The sequence below is a fragment of the Perognathus longimembris genome, chromosome 12, assembly GCF_023159225.1.
Source record: "Perognathus longimembris pacificus isolate PPM17 chromosome 12, ASM2315922v1, whole genome shotgun sequence".
NCBI classification, from domain to species: domain Eukaryota; kingdom Metazoa; phylum Chordata; class Mammalia; order Rodentia; family Heteromyidae; genus Perognathus; species Perognathus longimembris.
The window spans coordinates 11117849-11144917 of NC_063172.1; the positions used below are offsets into that span (position 1 = coordinate 11117849).

General features: G+C 47.6%; 1 protein-coding gene and 1 long non-coding RNA gene across 3 annotated transcripts; one reads left to right on the forward strand and one right to left on the reverse strand.

Moving 5' to 3' along the window:
* Window positions 1–5747: 5747 nt before the first annotated feature.
* Window positions 5748–24352, reverse strand: LOC125360489. 2 transcript variants are annotated; one of them, XR_007212764.1, is made up of 4 exons: window positions 24110–24352; window positions 9205–9499; window positions 7136–8424; window positions 5748–6994 (listed from the first exon to the last, which is right to left on the reverse strand). It is a non-coding gene; the product is annotated as an uncharacterized LOC125360489 (long non-coding RNA). The 2 variants fall into 2 exon arrangements; XR_007212763.1 differs by lacking the exon at window positions 24110–24352 and having other exon boundaries at window positions 9205–11112.
* A 139-nt stretch (window positions 24353–24491) lies between these two features.
* Window positions 24492–26214, forward strand: Lratd2 (LRAT domain containing 2). The gene has a single exon (XM_048358453.1). It carries the CDS (start codon window positions 24697–24699, stop codon window positions 25648–25650), a length of 954 nt encoding a protein of 317 aa, XP_048214410.1. The 5' UTR covers window positions 24492–24696; the 3' UTR covers window positions 25651–26214.
* The last annotated feature ends 855 nt before the right edge of the window (window positions 26215–27069 follow it).

Sequence of the window (27069 nt, forward strand, 5' to 3'; positions counted from 1 at the left end):
CTCTCCTAGTCAACAGAAACTGAGCTAAGGGAGAAAGGAGGGGAAAATCCCTAATCTTAGCAACAGTGGGATCTGGTATTTTAGCCATGGAGCTTAGAAGAAGAAAAAACAAGAAACAAAAAGCAAAAAAATAAAAAGCCTTATTGAAAAGTTCAACTCTAGGTGACCAGGTTCTGAAAGACTCTTTTGTGTCTGTGCGGAGAGGGGCTCTGTGGCCAGAGAAGTGAAGGTCACTCAGGGAGTTGATTTCCTGCCTGCCAGAAGGATCTGTTCCCTGGCTACAGGGGGTAGAAACATGGCTGGGTTGGTAGAGCCTGGTACTGCCTGACTCAGCTCAGTGCTCCTAGGTGTTAAGGCCAATAAAGACAGGAGATCTTGCCCAAGGAGGCTCAGCTAGTTCAAGGGTCCACATTCCTCCTCCCCTCCTTCTACCCTGGCCTCTGAAAGACCTTGGGGTTAAACTGCAGTTAAGTCCAATGCTGATAACATTTATCTCACTCTTCCTAGTAGCCTTAGCTGCTTCTGGCTCAAGGCAACATTCTAAAAAGGAGTTACTGGAATTTTCTTACATCAGCAACCCAACAAGTCGAGTATGCTAGTATGCATGTGCTTCTGCTAGTTTATAGTGCTCTAGGCCCCTATGCAAGTGGTTCTGCAAGTAGTAAGAAAATGACAGGGAATTCTAAACCTGGCTTTGTCCTATGCCTCACCAAATCCATTCTAACACCTCTTAAACTACAGCTTAGCATGTTGATTCCAACTAACATAACAATCACTTCCTGTGCTCACACTGTGGGGTGGGTAAAATATTCAGAGGTAACAACAACTCCATGGCTAGTGCTGTCAAGAAGCACACAGGCTCCCTACTCAAACTTGGTTTGAATCCTGGCTCTTCTACGTGTACCTTCATCTCTGCATAATAGTAGAAAGTAGGGCAGCAATTCTCCACTGGGCAGATGTGAAGATCTGAGGAGAAGATCCGTGGGAACTCACTGAGGTATTCCAGATGTTCCTGATTCTTGGCTGTAGCATCTAAGATGAGGAAGCTTCTCTGGGTGCAGCAAAAGAATCACTAATAAATCATAGTGAGGGGGCTGGGAATATGGCTTAGTGGTAGAGTGCTTGTCTTGCATGCGTGAAGCTCTGGGTTTGATTCCTCAGCACCACATAAACAGAAAAGGCTAGAAGTGGTGCTATGGCTCAAGTGGTAGAGTGATAGCCTTGAGCAAAAAGAAGCCAGGGACAGTGCTCAGACCCTGAGTCCAAGGCCCAGGACTGGCCAAAAAAATAATAATAATTCTTTTTCTTTGCCTAGCTATCTTTGAGTTATGACATTGGTCTTTTCTTAACTTCAGGATCAAACATAGATTGTAAGTTACATCACTTTGTTCTCCTACCTTTCAGATTTAGGCTTACACTCACTATACCTCTCCCCAGGACTAGCAAACAAAAACAAAACAAAACACACACAGTAAGAAGTGATTGGTTAGGAAAGCTGAAGTTCACTGAGAAGGATATAGCAGGCAGGTGAGAGGCAACACCTTAATGGGGACCATGCACCTGAAGGCCAGGTGTATAATAAGGGACAAGTGTGCTGAGAAGCTAGTATGGTTTAGGGTTTTATCCATGAAGGAAGGGTTAGTGAATGGTCCAAAGATCTTTCCCAAATGGCTCAGCCATGAGCACAGCCTGCATATTTGCTTTGGCCTTACCATCTGATCCCATTTGCCTTTGCCAGTTTCACCAAGATAGGGAGAGTAACCTCCAAAAGGAGGAAACAAGATGGTTGCCTTAACCATTGGGCCTCTGGACTGAGGGCTGTCTGGAGGTTTTCCAATGGAGTTTTGTAATGCAGGGCATTTCTCCATCCCTGTTCCTCCCTCTCTAGTTGCTGATGACAGCAGAAGCTGAGTAGCCACAGTGACTGGCACCTAGAAACCCCATGTAAGTGTTTGAAGGTAGTAAGTCCCATACCACCTGCAGGAATGGTCCATTCTAAACAGTGTGGAGGAGTGATCACAACCTCACAGGCTAAGGAACCTTGTGAGACTCTTATCTCCAACAAACTACTCAAAAAAAAATCAGAAGTGGTGCTGTAGATCAAGTGGTAGAGCATTCGTCTTGAGCAAAAGCAGCTCAGGAAGAGCACCAAGCCCCAGGACTGGCCACAAACATCATGTACTAACTTGTCATTTACCTGGGTTGGAAGGAGACATTCAGAAGACACTTTGTGATTCCAGCTAAGTCTTGCTTCATTCCCTTAACTCTAAAACACTAATAACTCTTTCACATTTAATCTAGAGTACAGCAATGCTATCAGTCATAGCTGAAGTTCATTAGCGACTTGGTGGCATTTGTCCTTTGTGTCATCATGTTATTTAACCAGCCTGGCAGCACCGTGACTTGGTTGGAATTAGACAGCTTCCATTTCCCTCCACTGTCCTTTCCACCCTTTTTTTCCCAGCTCCCACACCCTCTAGTTTTCTCTTTGACACATTGAGGCCCCATTTCTGGCCCCTCCAGAGCCCTCAAAGAATCCTAATTCTTTTCTGAGCCATTGCTTTGGGGAGTAGTACCTTAAATCACATTTTCTTCATGATCGGATGTTTCAGATGCCAATGGAAATGGCAGGGAGCCTCAGGAGAGCCAGGATTTGGAGAACGGAGCTAAAATAAGGTCCCATTCCCTCCCATAAGGTCATGTCTGATAGACTTAAAACGCCATGGCTGTTCTTAAACAATCCTGTTCTAAGCATCCATCTTCCTCACTCCTGGAACTTCTTCCCCTCTCTTCTCTAGAGACTCGGGGATGCTCACAGCTATGCTGCTGCTGCCTCTGAGCTCCTATCTTCTGTGGTTTTCTAACCTACTTCTACACATTCGTAACTTCCCCCTTTCTAAATGAACTAGCCTGAGTGTATTTCCTATAGGGATTTTTATATATACGGTACAATTATTGTACCCACTTTCTGGGCAACTCCGAGGAATACAAAGCACCCTTGGCCATGACCCCACAGTTAGTGGGCAGCTGAGCTGGATTTCCAGGATAGCTTGGTCTAAATCCAGACCTCCAGTTCTTAGCTGGTGTACTAAGGCAGCAAGAGACAGCACTGGATACAGCAGTGGGCCTGGATTGATTGTGCAGGGCCTCACCCGGGAAACATGCGGTGAGCAGAATACATGGTATTGTGTGTGAGGAAGGTGGCGATCAGGGGAGCTACTGCTGCTTCTACATATAGTCAAATTTCTTTCTAGGCAGAAGGAAGGAGGCAAGGGAAGAGACAGGGCACCCTCAGCCTCCTCTTGAGCTTACTGGCCCCATGACCTGGAGCCCGCCTTTGTTGTCATGTCAGAATGTCTACGAGCACAGAGAAGCTGGAAAGGACTGTCAGATCTCACCTACGGTCAAATCTTGGTTGAGACTTCATTGCAAGGTCCCATTGGCTTTCCTGTAACTATCCTGGCTGAGCCAAGAGAGATTCCCATTGATGCAGAGATGGGCTTAGCTTAAAAATAATCAAATAGCTGGGTATGGTGGTGCAGTCCTGTAATCCCAGCATTCCTGAAACACAGAGCAGAGGGGAATCACGAGTTGAAGGGGCAGCCTGGGCTACAAGAGTGAGAACCTATCTCATTCCCCTAAATCATCCCCCACCAAATTAAATATATATATATTAACTATATATATATATATCCTCAAACAGCCACAGCATGCAATGGTTGATTCTTTGTTCCAAAAGAATAGTTAGGCAACCTTTGTTCTGAGAGCATCTAACTCACTCACAAGACACCGGGAAGATTTGCCCTGGGAAATTAACTAACTATGCTGCTGAGCAGAAGTGACCTCTGTCGTCCGTCATCCACCCCAGGAAGCCAAATGATCTTTATTTAATGCTGACACACCAAGGCTTCCTCTGCAGAGTGAGGAAATTCATCATCTCCGTCCTCACCTTACACAAAGAGAATATTTTAGCTAAAATACTGATATGGATTTCCATAAGTGATTTTCTGTGGAGGTGGGAGGAGGTCTTCATCCACAAAGGGAGATATCATATTTCATTTAATTTTACACCTCCATGTTTCAAACGGCATAAATGTTCAAAATATGTTTTGGAGGAAAAAGTAGAGTGGAGGAAAATAAAACTTTATGAAGAGTTGCCTTTCAGCACTGCTTGGGAGATAACTGGGCCAGCAATTTGGACTCATGTCCTAGAAGGCGGCCCACTATCTACTCGAGTTTTTCTGAAATGAACTGCATTCCCATCACCGCAGTGGTCCTGTGGGGAAAAAAAAAGGAAGGAAGAGCCCGGTAGGTGGGATGCAAGTTGAATCTGGTCAGCCTGATTAACCTCCGTGTCAATTCTTGATTAATTTTAAGGACCCTTAAGTGTCCCGTCCTATAGAAATCTGTCTTGTACCTCAAGAGAGTTTAAGCATCCTTCCTTTGGTGTGCTTCACTCTGCATGTTACTAAATACTCAGTGAAACACTTTGGTAAATGCCCAATGTGTATTGCTCATTGAAGTATATCCGAGGATCAAGTGTCATGTCATATAATTGGTGCTCAGTGTAGCACCAATGGATGTAGCATAAATGGATGGATGGATGGATGGATGGATGGATGGATGGACGGATGGATGGACGGATGGACAATTTGTTAGTCTCTGCTAACTCACATGGCCCATTCTCACATATACTAATTTCTTGTCTACGGTGCATTCTCTAGTGCTAGTCATTTTAAATGGAAGGTACTGTGTATGTTTGGATGTATGTGTAAGAATTGGGCTTTACTATGAATTAATCACTCCACCTCTCGTCTGTGGCATTATTTTGTGGGCTTGATGCCTGAAGGGTGCTGTATCCACATCTTGATCATCTCATAAAACAAAGCCATAAATTCTATCCTGGTGTTTCTTTCTGAAGGTGCTTTCTGTAGGAACCCCTTTTTAAGAATCTGTACCCAATAAATTATGATATATCCATACAATGGAACAGCATTCAGTGATAAAAGGAAATGAACTGGATAGCCAGAACAGGAGACAGGAAAGTTAAATGGATATTGCCAAGTGAAAGAAACCACCCTGAGAAGCCTACATGCTAAATAATTGCAAGTAAAAGATATGCTGGAAAGACAAAACTGGGTAGACAGTTCAAAGATCAATTGTTGCTAGGAATGGAGGGGTTGTTAGGAAAGGATGAACAGGGCCAGCACAGGGCATTTTTAGGGCAGAAAAAGGATTCTGTACGCTACTGTAATGGTGGATATATAGTAACATGCATTCCTCAGAAACCATACAATGTACCTAGTGAACTGAATGCCAGCTGTACACTTGGGTTTGATCATAATGTTTCAAAAGGCTAGAATGGTGGTTCTTGCCTGGTACACATGAGGCCCTGGTTCCTCCCTCAGCACTTCATAATAAATAAATAAATAAATAATACGCAAGTATTGATTCATCAATTTAACCAATAGATCACACTAATGCAAGACACTCATGGTAATGGAGGAGGAGCATATGAGAAGAGTATTTTACTTTCTGCTCATTTCTTCTGCCAAAAAACCCCACAACTCCAAACATGTTTATTCATTATAAATATTTTAACCTCTTCCAGTCACTTGATACATAAAATATAAAAGTAAAGGCTTATGTTGAAGTAGGGAGCACGGAGCACACCTTCACTGTGTAACAAGATCTCTCTTTTCTCCCTGGTCACTGAGCCACACACACTGAGGCCTGTGGAGGGAGGAAGGGGGAGGGAGGAGTAGGAGGGAGGGAGAGAAGGAAGGAGGGAGGGAAGGATGGAGGAAGGAAGAGAGAGAGAGAGAGAGAGAGAGAGAGCATGAATAGGTGAAGCCAATCCAGCCCTGACTACTCAGCCCCATGCTGACAAACACTTCCTAATTGCAAGCAGAGAATCCAATTGAATTCCTCAGCCCCTTGAAGCCAAACTGAAGCCTGCTAACTAGAAGCGGTGACACCACAATTACGGGCCAATGCTCGCCCTGCAGAGAATGGCTGTGCAATGCCGCAGGGCACCAGACAGCGAGGGGCCGGTTCTACCAATTAAAGAGTGCTACTGAGCGGAGCTGTGTCTCAGGAAAGTCTCTGAAACCAGTGGTGACTGGGCAGTTCAGGCACCGGGAACACAGAGATGGGCCGCTCTGAAAGCCGAAGAGAGAGGTACCACATCGCCATGTAGGCCTCAGAGTCTAACTCAAAGCCTTTTCAGGAACAGTTGCCATTTGTGGGAACTGGATAACATCCTTGAGGCCAGCATGCCTTCACTCTCAGAGGCTGCCTCTCCCTTACCCAAATGGAAAGGGAAGGACGGGCCCAGACACGGTGACGTGTAGGCTGGAAGGTCTTCATCGGAGGACACATGGGACCGAGGGGATCTAGGCGCCTCTCTCTGCAGATTCCCGTATGACCACGACATTCAATGTGGTGCATCCTTAGCAAGTTCCAGCTCTTGCAGGATAGGAGAAGCAAGTAGACTCTCTCTCTGTGGCCCAATGTGCCAATTACCATATCAGGTCTTCTTTTGCCTCTTGGTGTTGTTTCCCAGCACAATCTCAGAGAAGCGTGAATGACACAATAACTGTAATTGTTTATTTGCCACTAACGTTGTTTGCCATAAACTCTAGTCTGCCTGAGTGTGCTATGCTCTCCTCTGCCTTGCTGCCCACTGTATCTCTCTGTCCTATCTTAGTAGATACCCCAGTGACCAGAGATGAACCTCCCAGGTGAGTTTCGTCCAGGCTGCGATCCACAGATTCATAAGCAAACAGATGCTTGCTTAAAGTTCACCGTTCAACTTAAAAGGTCACTGCCTGTTTGGAATGGCTTGTTAGGCAGGGAAAGCTAACTCTGACAGAGCCACTACCTTCTTTGCTTTGTCAAAGCACCAGTTCCCTTCTTGCCTAAGATGCTTTAGCAAGATTACTAAGGACATTCCTACTGTCTAATCACTTTTTCCTTCCTTGGCTACAAAATCCTGACTATTTTTTTTCCTTTTTTTTTTTAATTGTCAAACTGATATACAGAGCGGTTACAGTTTCATACTTCAGGCATTGGATACATTTCTTGTACTGTTTGTTACCTCCTCCCTCATTCCCCCCTCTCCCCTCCCAAAAACCTGACTTTAAATATAGAAGTAACTAAGCACAAGCTTTATCCATGTTTCTAGCTGCTAGATATGACAATGTGATATGGTTGAACCTGTGAACTAGGAAAGGATCAATTGAAGAGGTAGATCACACTCCTTCCAGTTCCAATTTTCTCCTTTACAAAAACACAGATGTGAGGACTAGAGCCACAGTGGCTACTTGAGACTATGAAAAACAAGAGAGAGAAAACTCAGAAGTCACAGACATAGAAGTCTTGATACAGGAAACTGTTGAAGCAATACTTGAGAACATCAAACTCCAGAAACACTGCTGTAAAAGACAAACAGAAGCCAGGTTCCGAGACACCTATGTGGAGTGGGCTTCGACATGTAATCTTAAGAGAGATGAGTTGAATCAGGTCAGGTTTCATCAATGGTTTATTTAGGCTTCCTGGGAAGTCCTCAGATGCCTCTCTACACTTCCCGCTCTAAGGTGAGCCTTCTTTCTCTCTAGACCATGTAACCATCACAGCCTTTCCTCTTTTCAAGATAAATGAGGTGGGTGGAAATTTACAAAAAAAAAAAAAAGGTTTTTTTCATCAAAACCCAAAGAACTACACAAGCAAAATATTTACAAGAAACACAAACATTATAAAAATCATCCTATTCTCAACACTTTTGACTCTAGAAGTTACCACATGAGCTTTAGGAACTCCACTCCAATCTCTTTAGCTTAAGATAGGGGTTTTCTTAAGGTTCACTTTCCTCACCAGAAGGGCCTGTGGAGAAGCATTCAGGGATAATACCGACACTGACAGTGTGGCCTTCCTTTTCCACTTTTTAGTTTATCAGTGTTTACAATGATTCATAATTATAAGGTCTAAATATTGAAGGGACAGAGTGATCTGCAAGGTTATTCTCTTTTCAAGCCCTGGTGTGTAGATCCCTCCCCAGAAACAACCATTCTTACTGGCATTTTGAGTACAAGTTTAGGCTACAGACCTCTTCTTGGTTTTCCCTCCTCCTCGTCTTTCATCCACTTTTTTCCTCTTCCCTCCCACTTTCTCTTCGTGTGCTTCTCACAGTACCCAGCAGCATAGGGGTTCTCGTACCAGCCCTCCTCCCAAGCTAAAGATGGACAAATTTGGTATCCACACATGGGCCACAACATATTCCAAAATCAAAGAACCTAGGCTGAGCTTCGTCAAGATGGGGTTGGTTGGCAGACAGGTGCAGATCTGAATCTCCTAGTCCCAGAATACATAAGAGCTATGTTGTCTGAGTCGACTTTCTTATTTCTGAAGCTTCAGTGCTAATACCTGTAAAGTGGAGGGAAATAAATCTTCATTATTATAAAATATTGAGGACCATAAGATGTGCACTACACAGAGTATTTTACTTGGCAATGTCAATTTTCCTCTGTATTCCTCAAGGAGGCTCAACCTCAGAGCTCTGAATTTCTAATTTCTGAAAACATTATCAGCGTGTACAGAGAATGACTATGAGTAACAGTAAAAGATAACATATTGCCTGTGTCTCCTAGAGACATGATGGAAGAGCGGGCAGGGACAAGTCAGCTCCAGGGGCCCATGGGGTGCTACCTTTCATGCACGTGTAAAGAGAAATGAAGACAAGGACACCCAGCTACATGCTATTGGCTATGAGACAGAATGAGGACTAAGGTGGTTATGACTGAGGGTCCAGGACCAAGTATGGCTGAAACTGTAAACCTATGTTGTATGATTTATTTCCTCATCATGTATGAACATCAGAGAGCCATTCAAGGCCACTAATGTCTCTCTGGGATTTCCAAATGCAATAGTCAGTGCTCTGGTCACTTCTGTTTCTGAGTTTCCGTGTGCATAAGGACACAGAGCCTTGCCTTCCTCTCACACATAGCCAAAAGCATCCCTGACTTCTAATGCTTGGGCCCAAGTGTGACCTCTGAAGGAAGCCTCCATGAAATAGGCCCCTGGGATCATTTGTCAAGCCAGCAATTCAGCAATGGGGTAGAAATCTTTCCTGACTTCTGCAGATAGTGGCTTACATCTCAGCATGGAATTTGTTTATCCTTATCGAAGCACACAAGAACAAATTACCAGCCTGTTGTAAATCCCGGCTCTGTGTCTAGAGGTCGGTTTCGGTGTAAATCTCCAGCAAACTCTGCTTGGCTGGCTATTCACGTCTGTCCACAGCCTTTCGCTGGCTCCAGGCTCTCAGGATCGTCTGTCTTATTTGAAGACACACCAGCTTTCATCAGCAGACCGTAGAAGGCGGGAGGAGAGAGCGGTCCAATTTGCTGCTAACTCAGAACCCCTCCATCAAGGTAGGTGTCACAGTGGTTCCAGCCGCCAGAAAGATGCAGTGAACCGGGAAAGCAGCACCTCAGATGGCCTGGGAGAACATAACCAGGTACCTCTCTAACCTCTCCTAGACTCAACTTGTCCAAAATGGTCACTACACATGAATGATCCCAAGTTCAAAGGAACCCAAATTCCAATTTCCTGTCCTAGTAGGTTTAAATTAGCCTCAATATCTCCAATGCCAAGTGGCAAGGGAAGGAAAGAAGAAGCTCTCCACAAAGTTAACAGATAACGTAAATATGAAAGACCTTTGGCCTGGATGCCTAGGCTTCAAAGCCAAATGGCCTAGGGAACAATGAGTATTGTTTTTAAAATCACTAACAGCTGTCACAGAGCAATTTCTGTGGTCCAGTCATGTAGAATGGATATGCCCAACATGCTTGAACTCTCCGGGTACATTACTTGGGAATGTTGTGAAAAGTAGGGACTAACACATAGACAGGTCAAGAAATTTCCTGAAGGCCACCCAAAAATAAAAGCGTGATGGCATTGAAAGAGAAGCCGGTTGGCCTTCATAGCCTGTGCAGGATGGGCTCAAAGTTATTGCTTCCCAGGCATGAACATGTTCTAGAACCATCTGGAGATCTTATTAAAATTCAGATTCTGTTTCCGCAGGTCCAGGAGATGATGCGTTTTCAATGTTCTCCCAGGTGATGTGCCTGCTACCATCTGGAGGACTAAGAAGCAAGCCATTCCCACTATCCCAGGCTCTACTTCCTCACAGAGGAAATAAATGGATCTGGTGTTAGCTCCTGAAGCAAGATGGATGGATGGATGGATGGATGGATGGACAGACAGATGGACAGACAAGGAGACTGGGACAAACTCGAAAAAAATAGAAACAGCTCTGTCTCACCTCCCTCCTTTAAGATGATAAGTTACAAGGACAGAGAAGGGGCTCTGTTTGCATCTGCTCCATTCAGTGAAATGGTAAAAAGCTGTGCAAGTCTCCAAGAATGTGTAGAGGCAGAAAACTGAGAGGCACGCCTGAGAGAAAGAAGCCCTAAAACTCACTTATTGTCCCTATGCTTTCGGTAGACCTCAATCTGTCTCCATATTTTAGAAAAACAAACACCACCCCTGGTCCTCGCTCAGGGGTGGTTAGAGGATCTAGGTGTCATGACCTTGTGTACTCCTCCAGTTCAGGAAAGATAAGACAGCAGATAATAGCTGCCATTTTTGAATACCTTTGACTCCTCATTTCCTGTGTGGAGAACAGGAAATGTTTCTCTCCCCCATTTCTCCCTATTTCATTCTGTTATTCTAAAATGAGTCTTGGCTAAATCTCAGACTTGTCAGACCTTATTATGAGACCCTTCAAATGCTTTTCATGAGTAGATCTCAAGGACTTGTGATTTTTGTGTGTGGAAACTAGCTGAGGGAAGCCTTTAGCCATCATCCGGTGACCCACTGTTGTCACTGTTTTCCATGACAGCAAAATGATGTAAACAATCCCAAGTGTTAAGAGCCAGCGACAAGAGTAGATAACATTATTACTACTGATGACAATGAAGTCCTCAAGGAAATGGCTTTTATGTTTTATTCATTCTCCCCCCACCCTGCACCAATGATTAGTCACTGAAGGCCCACATGCAGACTTAGGTTCCTTATTAGTGTCTGACAATGGGTACCAAAGTAAGTCCAATTGCATGAAGCACTACCTCACTACTGATACAGGATTTTGAGTGCAAACCCAAGGCATTATGGGAACAAGAGGAGCAATGACGGGCCACATGCTGTCTACCACGTGTTACGTCCGCCATTTTCTGCTTTTATTTACCTACCGGGTCTTCTTTCTTTCCCCAACTACTAGGAGTAAAAACTGCAAGGAATAAATCCACATCAGGTACTCATCCATCCATTCCATCAGCATCTTTGAGAACAAGCTCTGAACATGACCTCAGAGAAAAAAGGCAAGAGGCTGCCCTGTGTATTACAAAATATGATAGTTCCTCTTCTACTAACTTCTCACAAAATTCTCCAACTGCAGTTCAATTTTACTCCTACCAGCTAGACAGGGCAATGCCCTAAGGCCCCATAAGATGTTTGATTATAAAGCAAAAAATGTAATTATTTTCATTCTCCTCCAGAATCTTAGGTGGGTGAGCAAACTAATACAGTTTAGAAAGATTTTCAATAGCAAAAGATACAACTAGACATATTTTGCTGTTTAATCTCCAGTTAAAAAAAAGAAATCAAGTTAGCTAGAGAAAGCAGCCAGATTCTGCATAGAGGTCATTTCCATGACTGCGTGAAATGACTGATGAAGAAGCCTAAGTCCCTGGGGCTGGTAGACAAAGGAAAGGAGCCAACTAGGATGCTTTGGTAAATGTTGATCAAGCCCCAGACAATTTGTGTAGGAATCTGTCAAGGATTAGGTGAGCAGAATGTACCTGGTAGGAATGGGAATCCTTTTGACCTTGACAAGCCCAGCAGACTTCTTCTTGCTCAGGTGGGTGGTGTGTTTGAGTGCCAGTGGGAATGCAATGACTCGGTACACCACACTGAAATCCAATTCATTTATCTGTGTTGGCATGCCCCCAAAGCTGTTACGATTCATATCCTCCCCTGGTAAGAAATTCATTGGTCAAATTAGTTAGGATCCCCACCCCAAGTTATCCCCTACTCCCTCCTACTGGGGAAGTCTTCACATAAAAAGGTGACATGTCCTTTCCCAGTGGGAGGCCATCTTCTCTTGGTCTGTTGCTGAAATCTTTATGGGTGTGCAACACTGTGCTCTGGGCAAAGCATGCCCTACTTAGCGGAGAGGTAAGAGGAATAAGAAAGGCTTTGCTAACAATGACGTTTTGCCTCTCCAACCAGCTCCTTCCTGCTGCGGCTGGTAACAATAGTAGGATTGACCCGAGGCAGGAATAGGAAGCTGCCACACAGAGTTTGGAATCAACCCTGCCTCAGTCTGAGCCAGGGTAGATAGTTGAGGACGCAGAAAATTTAGGTTATTTTAAACTAATATCCAAAGAGCCAGATTCAGAAGTTAAAACCAAGAAGTAAAGTGAAAAAGCATAAAAAGTCCCCTCTAGTCCTATCTCCTCTAAAAAAAACAAAAGATGTTAAATTATAAGATTAGGAGATGTAAAATGGGCTTCTAAAGCTACCTAGTATGGGGGGGGCACTAATCTAAATCTGTCTCATCCTTTGAAATAATAAAAAGCTGTGAACTCCATGAATAAGTAGAGAGAAAAATCAAAAGGAAGTAAAAACTCCTCTACTCAAAAGGAAAGGCAAACGGAAGTCCTAAAGGTTGCCTGGGTTTTAGGTACCCCTCATCCATTCTACTCATCCCAAACCATTTGTCTAACAACTAGGAGTTGAGAGATAGAAACCTGCCCATTGAGTCTGTAACTTCCATTTCTTAATGGGGACCGGGAAATGTTTGTCTGTTTATATCTACTTTAACCTTGTTATAAAATAAATCCTACTTTTAACTTGTTATAAAGTAAAAGGGACTGTCCTTTGTGTGAGACACCTTGAAAGGCATTTCATGAGTGGATCGCAAGAGCCTTTGACTTTGCATGGGAACTGGGAAGTGGAGGAAATCCCCAATCCATTTTCTGAATGGTGCATTACTTATGGCTCTCCGGAGATAGCACCAGAAAAGACAGAGAGAGAGAGAGAGGGAGAGAGAGAGAGAAAGAGAGAGAGAGAGAGAGAGACACAGACAGACAGACACAGACACAGAGAGATAGAGACAGAGACAGAGAGACAGAGGCAGAGACAGAGACAGAGAGACAGAGAGAAATCAGTAAGTAGATGATAGATAGATGGTAGGTAAATAGGGGATGGATGGAAGGTAGATAGGAGATGTATGGATAGACAGACAGAGACAGATATAGATAAGGTAGACAGATGGGTGAGAGGAAACTTACTAGGAGAATAGACTCACAAATTATGAAAACTGAGAAAGTTAAGGATACATTGCCTACAAATTGGAGACACTAAAATGATAGTGTGGTTCAGGAAATCTCAAAGCCCCTAACTAGTAGGGCTAATGTAAGTCACAGTCCAAGGTCAAAGACCTGAGAACTCAGGGGGCCATTGTGGTATTAAGTGGCCTTCAGAGAGGCCAGAGCATCTGCGATTCTGATATGGAATGCAGGAAAAGTGTGTTCCACCTTAAGGAGAGAGGAGAAGAGGACAGGAGGAAGAGAGCGAGAGAGAGAAAGAGAAGGGGGGAGGAGATCATTGTTTTATGTGGTCTCCAGCCCATTACATGGTCCCTGTCCCCACACGGTCCTCAGAGTCTCACCTCCATCTCCTCACAGACATACTTTCACAGACACACTCAAAAATAATGCTTTACTGGTTTACTAGGGATGCCTAAATCCAGTGACGTCATCACCCGATGACCTACCTACTTAGCCATCACTGATGGGGACAAGGCTCATTTACTTTTTTTTTTTTTTTCAAATTTTTATTATCAAACTGATGTACAGAGAGGTTACAGTTTCATACGTTAGGCATTGGATACATTACTTGTACTGTTTGTTACCTTGTCCCTCGAACCCCCCCCACCCTCCCCCTTTCCCTTTCCCCCCATGAGGTGTTCAGTTCACTTACACCAAACAGTTTTGCAAGTATTGCTTTTGTAGTTGTTTTTCTTTCTTTTTGGGGGGGGGGGCGGGGAGGGTGGAATATGGCCTAGTGGCAAGAGTGCTTGACTCATTTACTTTTTGCCAGCATTCCACTGCTGGGCATGAGGACGATCAAGTCTATGCCCTGTGAGGTCTTAAGAGAGGGGTGGCCCTCCCTAAGTCTGTCATTAAGCAAATCCTGCTACTGTCTCAGAGACAAAGCTTCATCTTCCTGCCGTTTCACCCTTACATACAGAGTAGTTTCAGCCTCTCCAAATTCAAAAAGCTAAGCAAATATAGCTCTAACACTTATACTTCTGGTTTCATCTTTAAATATTCCTGGTCTGGCATTCCCAACTGTTTTCCATACTCTTAAGAGAAAAAGCAGAAGAATCCTATGTACTCATTAGGTTGTTATTTAATCGAACAGTGCTTGCTGAACACCCATGCTCACTGGCAATGGGGACATGCGTGCACAAGGCAGGGAGTGTGCTTTCAGTTCTCTTTGTATCTCACCTAACTTGGCTCTGGCATAGAATGAATGTTTAGTAAGGACTCCTGGAATGGCATGCAGGCACCTGCTGGGCCAAAGATTTGGCCTCCATCACAGTCCCCCAAGACCAAGCCCTGACCTTAGACCAAAGGTGAGTCCAAGCTCTGTGGAAAGAGAGCTCTACACTACCCCCCACTCCTGCAATCAGGTCCCATTCATCCAGCAAACTAGCAATCAACCCCCATGCAACCAACTTCAGCAAAATCCTTTTACATATTTGTTCTTCTTAATAGCCCTTATTTTCCTCTTCACAGATTTTTTTTCTCCTATTCCTTCTTCAAGGCCCGCAGTTTGTTAGCTCGACCTGGGTCCACTTAACCTTAGTTTCAGAAGTCTGAACAAAACTCAACAATTGAGAATCATTTTCTGATGGAATTTTTCTCTTAACACATCCTAAATAAGAATGGTAGGCTCATTTGGAGAGAGAGAGAGACTCATTACTCTGCACAGAGTTGTTACACATTAACTGGGCAGAGGTCATTGCCTCTTTGAATGGGGGAGCTAGGGGGACAGGTCAAAGACTGAACTTCTAAAAAAAAGTCCCTGGTGATGAGTAAATAAGGAAGTAAAATGGCTCTGGTGATAAGTGTTCTACAGGACAAAACACAAGGGCTAAGGAAGAGTGAGGTGGGTACAAGGTGGTTAGGAAAAGCCCTTGAAGGACGTAAGCTGAGGCGCAACGAATACAAGCATTTAGTTTAGAAAAACCAGGTCAAAAAAAAAAGCCCATGTGAAGGCTTGAGCAAGCATGACTTGGCCAGGGATAGAAAACCAGGTCTGCCATGGCTGGGCAGTGTGAGCAAACGGGAAACTGGCAGGAGGTGAGACTGGATAGATGGTGAGGGAGCCTTCACCAACAGAGGAACAGAGGACTGTACGGGTGACGACCTTATCGTCCATCCACGGGGCAAGGGGCCACCTGCAGCATGAAGACCAAGGGCTCAGCTATACCGCTCAGTGTCTGGGCCAAGTGGCTGGCTTGAGGTGGCCGCCATGACACTACTGGGTATCTGAGTCTGGGCTCTGAAGAGCACAGGCTTTGTAGTCCTAGGCAAAAGGCTTAACATGTATCATTCGTAAAGTGAGCCTGATGATATTAATGCCTACTTTCTGGGTAAGGGGTATGACCTTTGTGAATTTGCCACTGTTTGAATTGTGATCTTAAGGCTTGTAAGCTTAGGAACTCAACTCTCTCAGCCTACTAAAGTGATCTGTATTAGCCAATGTGGACTGTAGAGTCAAGCATAAAACAAGACTGGCAGGCTATGGAAGGACAGAGGAAAGGAAGGAGGGGGACAGGGAAGGAGAAAGGGGTGGGGAGGAAGGGAGAGAAAGCAATTATCAAGCCAGTCTGCATTTTCTATAATCATGGCTGTCCATAGACATTTGCATTCTCCGTTAACAGTCTGTCCCATAGCTCAGAGGTTTCTCAACCAACAGGTAGTAGAAGCTGTTCAGTCATGTTAGTGGTGAGTGGCTGGAGCTGTGGTCATTAGCTCCACCCCATTATAAAGTCCTTCCCATGAACTTATCTCCCAACTTGGTGCTGGGGTCTCTGCTTTATCGCAAGGTACTAATGACTGTGCCCTTCTGACCCTGCCTCAGACTAGTTCCACCTTCTGTTGGCTTTTCTTTGAAAGTGACTGTGCTTTGGAGAGAGTCATTCTTTAGGTGTGGTTGTGGACTGATCAACTGTGGTCTTCTACACTGTATACTGAAAGCCTACCTTCCAACGTGGTGGCACAGGAGGTGGGGACTTTGGGATGTGATTAGGCCTTGAAAGTAACCTTCACCTATGAGATCTGGAGAACCCAGAGAGCTCTCTTGCCTTCTTTCTTCCACATGAGGTACAACGAGAAGATTGCAGTCTGTCTCCCAGAAGACATATTGACCAGAGACCCCAATCAATCTGGCACCTGATCAGATTTCTAGTCTCCAGAACTATGAGAAATAATTTCTCTTGATTATAAACCACCTAGGCTACTGCACATTCTTATAAGAAACAATCCAAAGGGGCTAGGACAGGCATTGTTATAACTTTGAAATGTGTTGATACATTATGCATATCTCTGCTTATAGGCCTTTCCTGTAAGAATCCAAAAGGCAATGTATTTGAAGAGACAGACACAAGTGCTGTCCAATAGGAATGCAAATTACCATGTATGCAATCTGAATGATTTTAGAGATCCTATTTTTTTTAATTTTTAAAAGAGAGAACAACTGAGGTTCAGGGAGAGAAGAATGCTTGCCATGGGTGGGTGGGGGGGATAGAAAAGGGCCAGTGTGTATACAGAGATGTGACTGGGGGGGAGGTGTCAGAAAAGTGATGGAGAAGTAGGCCAGGTAAAGCCTTGAAAAGCCTGGCTCAGCTCACACTCACACAGCATTCCTAGGGCTGCTGTGCTGAGAAAGGACCCAGAGGGATTCCTTAGACCCAGGCCCAGAAATGGATAGCAGAGAGCAGACAATAACTGGTCACCTTGATTAGCAAAACCTTCCTCTGCCCCACATTCTAGGTGCCCGAGCTTACCTGTCCAGCAGAAAGCCACACTGAACAAGTGCTGTCTTACCGTGTCATGTCAGAACTCTTTCTCCCTGGAAGCATTTTTTTTTAAGACAAGAAAAGAAAGAAAAGGAGGTCGTTGTGCTTTGCTGAAGCCTCTCCCATTATCGACAGCCTAGTCTCCTCTCTAGCTTCTCATTCGCACTTTCTCACACAAGAAGTACAGCATAAGATTCTTAGAATTTGGATTTATTTTTTTTTAATCCCTACATTTGGATTTGCAGATATGCCAATATTTGGATTTGTAGAGCTGTAATTTAAGCCAGTCTCTCCCCTGGAACTGCCTGGCAAAATGCATTTTTCATGAGCTTCCCGCAAGGAGCCCAGCTACGAGCTCACACTCCTGCACACAAATCAAACTTCGGCTCTGCATCCACACAGGACGGCAGTTCCTCTGGAGCAGGGCGCTCGCTGGGGGAACAGGCTCGGTGCTTTCTCCCCAGGCCCCCTCCTCCAGGGAGGAATACGAAGCTTCTTCAGAGACATCCTAGAGGCAGGATGAAGGCAAGGACCAAGGACAGCTGATGGGTTGAGGTGGACAGCCGCTGCACACCCCTTTTCTACGGGTCTTCTTATCAGCCCTATCCACCCAGTAGACTCGCTCTGGTCCAGTCTAGCTAGAGGAAGCTTACCCGGATACCCTGATGACCTGTGGAAAACACAAAGCAGCACTCAGGAAGAAAGACAGAAGGACTCAGCAGCTTGTAGGCCTCCGTCCTTAGCACAGGAGTCATGCCATGATTGGGAGAAAGTGGAATATTCTTTTGTGGATTTATTTTTTGCCAGTCCTGGGGCTTGGATTCAGGGCCTGAGCACTGTCCCTGGCTTTTTTTTTTTTTTTTTTTTGTGCTCAAGGCTAGTACTACCATTTGAGCCACATTACCACTTCCAGCCTTTTCTGTTTATGTGGTACTGAGGAATCAAACCCAAGGCTTCATGCATGCTAGGCAAGCACTCTACCCCTTAGCCACATTCCCAGCCCTTCTTTTGTGGATTCTATGGCCAAATGCAGGCAATCTAGGAGAGAGCTAAGGAAAGGAGTTCCAGTCCAGCACCTCTGGAAGGTGTGACCTGCCTAGCCCCACTCCTGTCCTGGAAAGTCTGTTTTAGAAAACAAAAACAAAACAGGCTGTAATGTGTCCTCTTTTACTGGATGACTCTCCCAGACATGTGAGCATGTCTTTAAACACCTGACTTGTCTTGTTGGTTCTACCCATCTCCCAGCTGCCTCTAACACCATTCCAAGTTCAGCCTTCATGATCAAGAAGGGAAGAGACCCCCGTGAGAGGTGGCCACTGACCCCATTTGTCTAGATATCAGAGTTTTCAGAGCTAAAACCAGGCCAGGCCCAGATAGACCAAGACAAACTGGTCACTCAATTCAGACCTGTTGGTTTCTGGGCAAGGAAACAAGCACACCGGCCAATGATCCCCACGGCTGCTTGACACAGCGTGAAAACCACATTGAGCCAGCAAGATTCAGGCTTGAATCTGTCCTCTTCCCTTGGATTCGCACTGACTTACTTCCTTTGCACTGTGTGTGCTTATGGGGGCTGTAAAATGTCAGGTCTGGTGTGGAGACGTAGTAACACGATGCCCAGGACAAATGGCTATCTTGGACTTCTCATATGAAGTCATCATCTGGCTCTTTATAGGATACAAATAATGCCTGACATTTACATAACCTCTGAGATTTACAGGGAGCTTCCACATATACAGTCTTGCTGCCGGACCCACAGTGAAGCAAAGAATATCAGCAGCTACACTTTAAAGGCTAGTCACCTAGGCCCAGCGTGGAGAAGAGACAGCTCAAAGGCCACACTCTTGGAAAACACACCTATGTAGATCATCCGGCTCCACTTTGCTACTGCTTACCTCCTGAGGTGGCCACAAAAGCCCAGTAACCGAAAAACAGGTACAGGTGAGTCAAGAAGTTCCCAAATGTAAGGGAAGAGTGAAGGAACTTGTTTCTTAGCACAATTCCTGGTCTGTTGCCTGCTGCCAGAAGCCTGGGGCCTAAGCTGGGGATAAGTCAGAGTTCTACACTGCCTAACCAGAAAGTTCTGTCCTTCCCTGGGGCCCCAGCTGGGGACAGTCTGAATTCTACACTGCCTCACTAGAGTTCTGCCCCTGCCCTGCATTCTTAAGAGTGAGCTGCTTCATTTCACTGACATTTCCACTGTACCTGCAGTCCAGAGGATGGTGGCCTCAGGGAGAAATGTCCATTTTCAAGCCATCCCAACCAGCCTGGACAGGAACAGCACCAGGCTCACTGAACTCGCTCTCGGTTCAACCTGTTTCTTCTCGAGTGCCTCCCCCAGGTTGGTGTGTGGGATGTGACAGTTGGGTCATGGCTGAGGATAAACTCCAAACTGCAGAGCGTCTGGACACAAAGAACATGTCTTCGTGGGCTGGCTGTAGCTGGGAAGGAGATTCACCGGCTTTGCTCACTGGGCTAGGCCTGCCTTTCATCCCTACAATCAGGTCCTTGGCAGTAGCCACATCCTTTCCTCATCCTCTAAGTCCAGTCCCTATGGGTAGGGATAGCCTTAGACTCCCAGGCTTGCCTACCTCAGTTTACCTGCATTGTTCAGGACAACCCCTTCCCTGTGCTCTAGTTCACAGTTAGGGGGTGTTTATTTTATTTCCTTTCCCTCATACACCTCAGTTCTTTTCCACCCCTGGCTTTTGCTTGTCCTTCTGCAGAGAAGGCCAAGGCCAGTCCTTCTCCTTCTCCAAGTCGCGACTCAAGCTCCCCTTCTTCAGACGTCTTCCTGGAGCACTGAATCCAAAGTAGGCCTCCCATCACCACTTCCCCCCTAGTGACAGCAGGTACTTAATCCCAGCACCCCATTTTCCTCTCCAAGCCCTGGCTCCCTCCCTCCCGCATTCGTATTTAGGCTTTTTACTTGTTTCTCACATGCCATCAACATGAACATGAATTTTGTTTGCTGTGTTCACAGCCTGGTAAAACCAGATACTCAAGTCTTTATTAAATACAGAATCGTTGCTTTTCTATTGAAAACTAAGTGGTCTAAAAAGCTTGGCCTGAAAAAGAACACAAACTTGTATGGTCTTCCCCTCCTACCAGGTATGGAGAAGCCACTGCCCGTCTGTCTGTTCTTCTTTATAAAAGAACAGGCAGCTCATTCACTGGGAGTTATCTTTAATTTTAGAGTTGTTTACTCCACTAGTCCCCAAACCCCAATAGCAGGCATGTTGGCCCTTCATCCTTGTAGAGGCCTAGAGACTCACTTTGCATCCTCTAGTTCCTCTTCAGGTCAGTTTCCTGGAGTCTATTTCTCTCTTTCCTGGGGTATGAAATCTATGGGGACAGGAAAAGCAATATAACCTCACACAAGGCCTGTTGAACTTGTTGAATGAATGAATGATGACTAAGACTAGCAGGCACCTATTCTGTCTTCAAGAACTACACTTTGAATCAAATTCTCTCTAGAACACATACATTTGAGAATAAGACTAAATAGTACAGGATGGTGTGTTGAGTTATAGTCAAGTGATATATAGACTATGGATGTATTGGATTTAAAGTAAAGTTGACTTAAAGTAAAGCAACCTCTGGGGCCAGGGACAAAGGTCCTAGGAAGGTAAGTGGGACAGAGGCTGGAATTTGCTGCAGAATACAGCTTTGCAAGACACCTACCAATCAAATCCAGCCATCTTAGCCACTCTGGAAGACGAGCCTGACAGGCTCCTAGAATTTTTTTTTAAGTGAGGTTGTAAATCTGAATTTTTTTATTATTTGAGATGAGCAGTGACCATGTGTGAGCCATTTTGTAAGGACTAGATGGAAGGTAAAGCCCTGGTTAGTCCAGGTGGTTCCGGTAACTCAATGGCAGCTAAAGCCTTAGCTATTAATAAGAGAATCGACCAATCCAGTGCTAGTGGCTCATGCCTGTAACACTACCTAGTCAGGAGGCCGAGATCTGAGGAGCTCCATTTGAAGGCAGCCCAGGTAGGAAAGGTACATGAGACTCTTATCTCCAATCATCCACTAAAAAGCCAGAAATAAAGCTGTAGTTCAAGTAGTAGAGTGCCAGTTTAAGCAAAAAAAGCTAAGGGAAAGGCACCTAGACCCTGAGTTCAAGCCCCAGTACTGGCGCGCGCACACACACACACACACACACACACACAGAGTTCATGTTAACAGATTCTCAAAAGGCATCTTTTGTTCACTCACTGCTCATAAAACCAGGAAGGTTTTTATTTAGTTGTTTGTTTTGCAAGGCTGGAGATTAGCAGCCATGGCCTTGAAAACACTGAGTCAGCACTCAACCATTAAGCTACATTCCCACAACTTATACAAGAAATTCCCAGTCCGTGGCTAAGTTTCCCATTCCCCTATCCAGCAAGCATCTATTTAGTGAGCAGCTGCTAAATACCAGACATTCAGACATAGAGCAGAATGGGGTCGGTCCCTTCTGAATCTTTATAGCAAGTCAGGTGAATAAATGGATCGCCACTGTGCAGCTCAAAAGATCTAGTTATCTGCAGAGAAAGACTAGACCTGGTTTCCTCAGCCATTAGATCTTTGATCTAGAGTGCTGTAGGGCAGAGGATATGTGTTACACTGCTGTCTGTCAACCAATTCTCCCCTCCTCCACCAGCCCACCCAGCCACTAGGGGCAAAGTGTCCCAGCATATATCTGATAGTAGCAGAGGTTGCCCATCAGGACAGACAGGAGACAGCCCAGCCACTATCTCACCAAGTGTAACTCTCTCTGTAGAGCAGTAGCTTGGTGCCGGCAGCCCCCAGAATATGTACTATCCAAAGGTTCATAGACAGCTCGCCCAGTCACATGGACTGGAGGCCACTCTGAAAATATTTAACTTGCATCTATGTAATACACCCAAGTCTCATTTTGGTCAAGCTTACACTGTGATTGATCTTAGATGTGCTGCAGGACTAACTTCCATCATGGCCCTGGCAATATTGATCGTTCCGGCTTAAAGGTACACAAGTAAATTGAGTTTGCTCTCCAAACTACAAAGGATCACAAGAATGTTAGTATATTTGTTTCCACTGGTTAGCATACACACAGAATAAATAGTAGTGTTACCTGTAAAATTTTACTTGAAAGGTAGAGTGATGGAAAACAGGATATGGCTTTTGAGTAGAATTCTTAATGAGTCAGGTATTATTTTATTTTACTTTATTATCTTCTTGTGCTGATGCTGAGGCCTTAACTCAAGGCCTGGGTGCTGTCCCTTAGCTTTCTTACTTGAGGCTGATACTCTACCACTTGAGCCATAGCTCCCCTTCTAGCTTTGGGGTGGTTAGTTGGAGATAAAGAGTGTCACTAACTTTCCTGCTAGGGCTGGCTTCCCAGAAGGATCCTCTTTAAATCTGCTTCCTGAGTAGGTAGGATTACAGGCGCCTGGCTTTATTTATTTTAAAATATAAACAAAAGCCACTTCCGCATAGTCTGCCTTAGGTATACAAAATGAAACCAGAAGGGGGGAAAAAATGTCTTCTTAGTGGATTAAAGTAAGCAAGCAATAACAGCCCTGTCGCTTCCCATTGGTAAGCCAGCAAGAAGGAAATACATCCCACAGGGGCCTCGGCTAATTTGTTTTTAATGTAAGGACAATTGGGAAAATTTTGCTCCACCCCTACCCCACCCCATTGCTGCATGCTTTCTCTCACTACTCAACAGCCAGGGTTCCCCCAGGAAAAAACTGTGAAATTCAGTTCATATTGACTTAAGAGGGTCATCTAATAAATAGACCACAGGTCCTGGGATATGATAACTAAGAGTGTGTGTGTGCTGTGCGCGCGCGCACCTACCCAAAACTAAACAGTACTCATTTTGGAAACACTTCTAAGCACTCCTGGAGCTGTCCCAATAGAGAGATGCTCTCTTCTTGACTTTCTGGGTTGCAAAATAACGTTCCAGGCCAAAAAATAAATAAATAAAAATTTTAAAAAGGAAGGAAGAAATGAAAAAAAAAAAAAAAGCCCAAGTCCCTAAAAACTGCTTCTCGGCCTCCACTACAACTGGAGACAAAGAAGAAACTGAAAGGGAGAAGGAGCAGAACTCGCTCTCCAATTTCTGTGCTGGCAGGTGGCCCAAGCCTTCCGACTTCCGAGAGCCAGGGCTCCCGACACCGACACCGGGGCTTCCGAGGGGTGGGCACCGGCCGGCGGGCGGGCTGGCGGGCGGGCGAGTTACCAGCGGCATTTAAACCCAGCGCAGAGGGGGGCGTGGCCCTGGAGCCGCGCGGGGGCCCGGGTGGGCGGGGCGGGGCGGGGCTCCAGGCCGCCTGGGTGCCGTACGGGGAGAGACTCGGGCTCCGAGAGCGAGTGCCTGTCTCTTTAAATGCCACGGGCTGCGCTCCCGCCCGGGAGCTGCGAGCCGGATCTACAATCCGGTCCCTCCCGCTCCGGTGCTTGTTGCTCACCCGGCCCGAGCCGGAGCTGCCGCCACCGGGGAGCGCGGCTGTCTCCTTCTCCCGGCACCCTTTCCTCCCACCTCCGCCCCCGGGATCTACTGGGGAGCCGGGATCGCGGCGCTGGCAGGAGGGAGGGGGGCGCGGCGTGAAGAGGAATTGCTCCCCCTACCCCCCCCCCCCGCCGCCCCACACCATCCACCTTCCAAGTCTGGGGGCGCTCACGCCACCGCGGGGGTTGGACATGCCTCGCTCCCCGGAGCCCGGCTCGGCGGCCGCCCGCGCTGCGAGGGGAGGGGCTGCGGAGCCCACACCTGCAAACTCGTCCTAGAAAGTCTCGGGGTGCGGCCTCCCCCCCCCCCTGCCCCGGCGAGCCTCCCCTCCCCGCAGGGCCTCCACCTTCTTCTCGGCGGGTGAGTTGGCGCAGGTAACCCGAAGCCCGGAGCCGGCACCGTAGGGGAGGGCAGGGCGGGCGGGCGGAGGCCGCGCCGCAGGTGAGCCAGGTAGGGGGGGCACGACTTACCTGCCGGGGGTCCCCGCGCCACCGGTTCCCGGCCGGTTCCCTGGCGATCGTGGGCGCTGAGGAACGCCTCGGGGTGGGGGGTGAGGGGGGAGAAGGAAGGGAAGTTAGGGGAGGAGGGTGGAGTAAAGTTTCCGTTCCCTGCACCCCTCCCGCCCGGGTTTGGCAGGTAGGGCGCGGGCGGAAGCGGTGGAGACGGCTAATGCCCAGGGTTTTTTGTTTGGGTTTGTTGTTGTTGTTTTTTTGCCCGGGCCTAGGTGACGGATGGGGTGGGGGGGGGGCAGCGGGAAAGAGCTGGACTTGCCCGGGCCCCTGGATCGCGACCCCAGAGGTGGAAAAAGGAAGGAAAGGCCGTAGCTACCGGGATTGCCCCCTAAAATGGCTCCAATTGCTCGCCCCCTTCCCCGATCTTTCTCCGCGGAACGAAACGCCTTTTCCGGGAGAGGTTCCCGCAGACTCAGCCTCCTCGCCTCCTCCTCCCAACAGGTGGCTGTAGCCCCGGCCCGGGGGCTCCGGGGCCCATGTCCGCCGTGGCGGCGTCGCCTGCTCCCCTCGCGGCGCTGTGAGCGCGCGCGTCCGTCCGCGGCGAGATGGGTAACCAGGTGGAGAAACTGACCCACCTAAGTTACAAGGAAGTTCCCACCGCCGACCCGACGGGCGTGGACCGGGACGACGGGCCCCGCATCGGGGTCTCCTACATCTTCTCCAACGACGACGAGGACGCGGAGCCGCAGCCGCCGCCGCCCCAGGGGCTCGATGGAGGCGGCGGGTTGCCGGACGCCGGGGGGGACGGTTCGGCGCCGCCGCCCCCGCCGCAGCCCTACGACCCGCGGCAGCACGAGGTCGAGTGCTCGGTCTTCTACCGCGACGAGTGCATCTACCAGAAGAGCTTTGCGCCCGGCTCGGCGGCGCTGAGCACCTACACACCCGAGAACCTGCTCAACAAGTGCAACCCGGGCGATCTGGTGGAGTTCGTGTCCCAGGCGCAGTACCCGCACTGGGCGGTGTACGTGGGCAATTTCCAGGTGGTGCACCTGCACCGGCTGGAGGTGAGCAATAGCTTCCTGACCGACGCGAGCCAGGGCCGTCGCGGCCGCGTGGTGAACGACCTGTACCGGTACAAACCGCTCAGCCCCAGCGCGGTGGTGCGCAACGCGCTGGCGCACGTGGGCGCCAAGGAGCGCGAGCTCAGCTGGCGCAACTCGGAGAGCTTTGCCGCCTGGTGCCGCTATGGCAAGCGCGAGTTCAAGATCGGCGGCGAGCTGCGCATCGGCAAGCAGCCCTACCGCTTGCAGATTCAGCTCTCGGCGCAGCGCAGCCACACGCTCGAGTTCCAGAGCCTGGAGGATTTGATCATGGAGAAAAGGCGCAACGACCAGATCGGCCGCGCCGCCGTGCTGCAGGAACTCGCCACGCACCTGCACCCGGCCGAACCGATGGAGGGCGACAGCGATGCGGTCCGGACTACGCCGCCGCCGCCGCCTCCCCGGCGCCCCCCCGCGCTGGGCTCCGAGGAAGAGCACCGAGAGACGGTAGCGCACTGACCCGACCCGGCCCACCAGGCCCTGAGCTGCAGAAGGGAGCCCTGCCCGCCCTCACTCCCCCCCCCACCCCCTTCTTCCTCGCCCTTCCCCCATCACTTCCAGGGGGCCCAATCCTGGATCCCGGGTCCTTTGGGACATGGAGAGTTGGTGAAATGCCCAGCCGGCTGTGGACTTGGGGGGGGGGGGGGAGGAGGAGGAAGGGGCAGAGGGAACGTGTAGGCGCACTTTTGAGGAGCATTTCTTCCCAACCTCCCCAAGTCGGTCTTCCGCTCTGCGGTGGGACAAACTGGTTACTTGGCATTTAACCCCTGCTGGATTAGAGGGATGGAGCTGAAATTGACCCGTCCTATCGCACGTACTGTGGGAGAACAGTTCAGAGTACCCCCGTATCTGCCAGCTCCTCCTGGCTTCTCTCTTCTCTGAGCTCTGGTGGTGCCAGGTACGAAGGGCAGAGGCTGTTTGGGGAGGAGCCACCAGCGGCCTGCCTCGGGGTAGCGGCTTAACTTCTTATCTTCCCCTGCTGAGCCGGGCTGGAGGTGGGAGTAGCTGGGGTGATTTATCTTGTGGGATTCCTGGGGCGCAGAGCCGGCGGAAACCCCAGGTCTAGTAGCAGCAGGCCCAAACCAGGCAGCCCCCTACTAAGTGTAACAAATCGTTGAGGAAACTGGAGCTACAAACAAAGGCTTTACTACCTCCCCCTTCCCAGCCCCCAAACCATTCCTTTTCCCGTGCTGGCTCTTTGCGAGTCTCCTGCTCCGCCCTCCCCTGTCTCCCCTCCCAGGTTACAAGTAAATCACTGTCGTGGGCCGACTAGGGGAAGGATTCAATTAAGGTGCTGTTCTGCTGCCTTTGTTTTTCTGCCTGCTGTTGGAGGCACTGGGAGCCGAGGTATTTTGTTCTCAAAGGAGGGAATAGCCCTTTGTGTCTCTGCTCTAATTAAACCAGCTTGGCAGTGTTCATCATCCATAGGTCACAGATGGGTTTGGCTTGTGCCACCCCAGAAAGTATCCAGTAGGGAAACAGCCAAACAGTGCGTCTCCTGGCCAGGTTTAGTTCATCTCTCCTTCCAGGCTGCTTTCTGATAGTGATTCTGTGATTCCCCACCCCCATCCCCCCCACTGGTCCACCTCCCATACCCTCAACTTCTATTCTGCTTTGTGTTAAAATCTTAGTAAATAGTCCAATCATAAGAAAACCTATTTTTGTCAACCACCATTGGCGCACTTTAATTCAAGTCCAGAGTCTGGTTAGGCTGCGGTGGCAGTCTCCTGGTTGCTGGGAGAGCACTCCTTCAGAGCCATCTTTTAAGAAGGATAGCATCAGTCAGAGATGCCAACTGATATAGTCAGGAGAAGCTCTGAAACAGGATGGTGACTATGGAATGTAATGGCCCCCTGAGCAGATACTGCTTGGGTCTGC

Excerpts from the sequence above, each read along its gene's own strand:
- Lratd2 (XM_048358453.1), top strand. The coding sequence starts at position 24,697 with ATGGGTAACCAGGTGGAGAAACTGACCCACCTAAGTTACAAGGAAGTT.